A 1,743-nucleotide genomic window follows, 5' to 3' on the forward strand; every position below is an offset into this window, starting at 1 on the left:
CCCTGGGGTGAACTGGGGGATACTGGGACACACTGGGCCATACTGGGGACTCACCCGAGGTGGTGCAGGGTGGCCTGGGGACACTGGGGGGACACTGGGGGACAGTGGGGGACACTGGGACAATGGGCCACAGGTGACACTGGGAGGACCCTGGGGTGAACTGGGGGATACTGGGACACACTGGGCCGTACTGGGCCGTACTGGGCCGTACTGGGGACTCACCTGAGGTGGTGCAGGGTGGCCTGGGGACACTGGGGGGACACTGGGGGGACACTGGGGGACACTGGGACAGTGAACCACAGGTGACACCAGGAGGCCCCTGGGGTGAACTGGGGGATACTGGGCCATACTGGGCCGTACTGGGGGACTCACCTGAGGTGGTGCAGGGTGGCCAGGCCCCTCTCGGTGACGAGGGGACACCGGGCCAGCCCCAGGTGCCGCAGGGTGGCCCCGAAGACGTGGAGTCGCCCCAGGGTCCAGTCACAGACGTGGGGACACCCCGAGAGATCCAACTGGGACAACTGGGACAGGGACACTGGGGGGGACAGGGGTCAAGGGTCACCAGGGGGTCATCAGGGGGTCACCAGGGGGGTCACCAGTGTCCCCAGGTGGGACAGGGACACTGGGGACACTGGGGTCAGGGGTCAGGGGTCACCAGGGGGTCACTGGGGACACCCCGAGAGCTCCAACTGGGACAACTGGGACAGGGACACTGGGGGGGGACAGGGGTCAAGGGTCACCAGGGGGGTCACCAGGGTCACCGGGGGGTCCCAGGGGGGTCCTGGGGGTTTTGGGGGTTCCAGAGGGGTCTCGAGGGGTTTGGGGCCCCAGGGGGGTCCTAGGGGTCTCACCCAGGTTGTCCAGCCCCTCGTAGGTCAGGGGGGAATCCTGGGGGGGTTTTGGGGGTCCTGGGGGTTTTTGGGGGTCTCACCCAGGTTGTCCATCCCCTCGTAGGTCAGGGGGGTCCCGCTCAGGTCCAGCCCCACCACGGGCAGGTCCCGCAGCTGCACCAGCTCCTCCCTCCAGGGGGTCTCGGGGCGGATCCAACTCTCCTGCCCCAAAAACCTGCCCAGGGAGGGGGGTCTCAGGGCCAGGACCACCCCTCCAGGGGGGGAGGGGGGCAGGGGCACCCCAAAATGTGAGGGGGAGGGTCTCTCACCTGACCCCTCCCCCGCAGGACAAGGCGAACTCGGCGGCCACGATGTCGACCCCAAAAACGTCCTTGAGGGACCCCCGGGACCTGGGGGGGGGGGGGACACACCTGGTGAGCCCCCCCCACACCTGGGAACCCCCCACACACCTGGGGACCCCCACACACACCTGGGAACCCCCCACACACCTGGGGACCCCCCCACACACCTGGGGAGACCCCACACACACCTGGGGACCCCCAAACACACCTGGGGACCCCCCAAACACACCTGGGGACCCCCCCACACACCTGGGGAGACCCCACACACACCTGGGGACCCCCACACACACCTGGAGACCCCCCCAGGAAGGCTCAACCAGGTGAACCCCACCCCCCCAAATTCTGGGGGCTCCCCCACGTTTTGGTCCCCCCCAAAAGACCCCAAATTTTGGAGGTCTCTCACCCAAAGTTTGCACCCTCCTCGTTCCTGCCTGACACCCTCCCCCCTAATTCTTAGGGTCCTCCCTCAATTTTGGGGTCCTCCACCCAAATTTCGGAGTCTCCCCCCATATTTTGCCTCCCCCCAGCCCCCAAATTTGGGGGGGCTCTCG

General features: G+C 67.3%; 1 protein-coding gene across 1 annotated transcript in view; it reads right to left on the minus strand.

Annotated features, from left to right (window-relative positions):
- Positions 1-123: 123 nt before the first annotated feature.
- DMAC2 (distal membrane arm assembly complex 2) overlaps positions 124-1,743 on the minus strand; it is a gene marked incomplete at its 5' end in the record, with an annotated part of 1,975 nt that continues 355 nt past the window's right edge. The window contains 4 exons of the mRNA XM_027707362.1: positions 124-273; positions 331-535; positions 932-1,065; positions 1,160-1,240. Coding sequence (XP_027563163.1) covers positions 369-535; positions 932-1,065; positions 1,160-1,240 — 382 coding nt within the window. The remainder of the gene's footprint in view (positions 274-330; positions 536-931; positions 1,066-1,159; positions 1,241-1,743) is intronic.

The sequence above is a fragment of the Neopelma chrysocephalum genome, unplaced genomic scaffold (genome assembly GCF_003984885.1).
Source record: "Neopelma chrysocephalum unplaced genomic scaffold, ASM398488v2 Primary Assembly neopelma1_92453, whole genome shotgun sequence".
NCBI lineage: Eukaryota > Metazoa > Chordata > Aves > Passeriformes > Pipridae > Neopelma > Neopelma chrysocephalum.